Raw genomic sequence first — 1,531 nt, 5'->3', positions numbered from 1 at the left:
GAGCGCGGCCCAGCTCGGCGTCTTCAGCGGGAACACAGCCCTGGAGACGGCGCGCAGCTCCACCCGCCACGTGCTGCTCGGCTTCCACAGCGACTTCTCCAACGGCGGCTTCTTCGTCCTCAACTTCCACGGTGAGCACCCACCCCACCCCCCCGCGGGCCAGGGCAGAGGGTCCACTCACCGCTTCTCCTGTCCCCACCCGCCGGGCCAGCGGGGGCCCGCGAGCTGGTCTTGCCTGGGACGCCTTTTGAAAAATATACTTTATTGACTTCTGAGAGGAAGGGAGAGGGAGGGAGGGAGAGAGAAGCATCAATGATGAGAGAGGCCCACAGGGAACAAACCTTCGACCCTGCCCGTGGCCTGAGCGGCAATCGAGCTGCGACCTCCCGGTTCACAGGTCAGTCCTCACCACGGAGCCACGCCCGCCGGGCGCCTGGGACACGCTTTTGTTTAATGTCTTTATTATTTCTGCCTTTCTGAGCTGTGTTTTGCGACCAGCTTGGACTCATTCCAGGAGAGGTGTGTGGACGTGAAACTCTGATGTGCATGCCACGGACACGCGTGGCGATCTCATGGCTGCCCTCATCGCTCTGTGTGATTACATACGGGCGAGAGCCAGCCCTGAGGGCGTGAGAGTGACCGCTAGTGATGGGAAAAGCGTGTGGGTCCCTCACCTCTCATGAGGATGAGGACGGCCACCAGGGAAGTCGTGGGGGCAGCGACCTTATCCGACCTGAACGTGGATGTGGGACCAGGCACGGATGGACTGTTTCCCTTAGGAATCCCATGTGTGTCCGGGACGTGTGATGAGGTCATTGTGTTTAAATCGTAGCTTCTCTCTTCGGGGGTAGATGCTCCGGGCACTGACCTGTCCTGTGAGCAGGGGATCTGAGAGCTTTATAAATCCACGACCTCCTGGCACAGACACCTCGGTGCCCAGATGCCAGCAGCACAGGGGCGTGACGGGGATCATCGTGTTTATGCAGCAAATGTAACTGCAGCTTTTCTTTCTCATCAACCCCGTAGCCTTTCAGCTCAAGAAGTGCCCGCCGCCCCCGGCCGTCCCGCAGGCGGAGCTGCTGCGTGAGGACGAGGACTTCGAGATCGGTGAGGGCGCGTCCCCGCGAGGCCATCGGAGTCACGGGCTTCCCCCCCACCCCCTGCGGAGTCACTCCCAAGAGTGGGTGTGTGTCAGAATATCCCACTGCCCCGCGGGGGAGCTACACGCCCAGGTCACGTGCCCGACACACACGTGTCCCTCTCGTCATGTCCGTGACCTCTGGGTTCCGCAACATGACGTTCACTTCGGTCACTTGGAGCCCATCCCCCAGGCACTTACTGTCCATGTTTACCTCTTTTTTAAAATATGTTTTTATTGATTTCAGAGAGGAAGGGAGAGGGAGAGAGAGAAACATCAATGATGAGAGAGAATCATGGATCAGCTGCCTCTTACACACCACGCACTGGGGGAGCCCACAACAACCCAGGCATGAGCCCTGACCAGGAATCCAGCCGTGACCTCCTGGTTCAT

At 59.4% G+C, this 1,531-nt stretch overlaps 1 protein-coding gene across 1 annotated transcript in view; it reads left to right on the top strand.

The window, feature by feature from the left end:
- The window catches only part of CSMD1 (CUB and Sushi multiple domains 1), a gene marked incomplete at its 5' end in the record, with an annotated part of 650,642 nt that overhangs the window by 577,428 nt on the left and 71,683 nt on the right, over positions 1 to 1,531 (top strand). Inside the window, 2 exons of the mRNA XM_014528690.1 lie at positions 1 to 131; positions 1,027 to 1,107. The exon at positions 1 to 131 is cut by the window's left edge and continues 1 nt beyond it. Coding sequence (XP_014384176.1) covers positions 1 to 131; positions 1,027 to 1,107 — 212 coding nt within the window. The remainder of the gene's footprint in view (positions 132 to 1,026; positions 1,108 to 1,531) is intronic.

The sequence above is a fragment of the Myotis brandtii genome, unplaced genomic scaffold (assembly GCF_000412655.1).
Source record: "Myotis brandtii unplaced genomic scaffold, ASM41265v1 scaffold646, whole genome shotgun sequence".
Lineage (NCBI taxonomy): Eukaryota > Metazoa > Chordata > Mammalia > Chiroptera > Vespertilionidae > Myotis > Myotis brandtii.
Note: the sequence above shows the minus strand (reverse complement) of the source record. Positions and strands in the feature narration are given on the sequence as shown.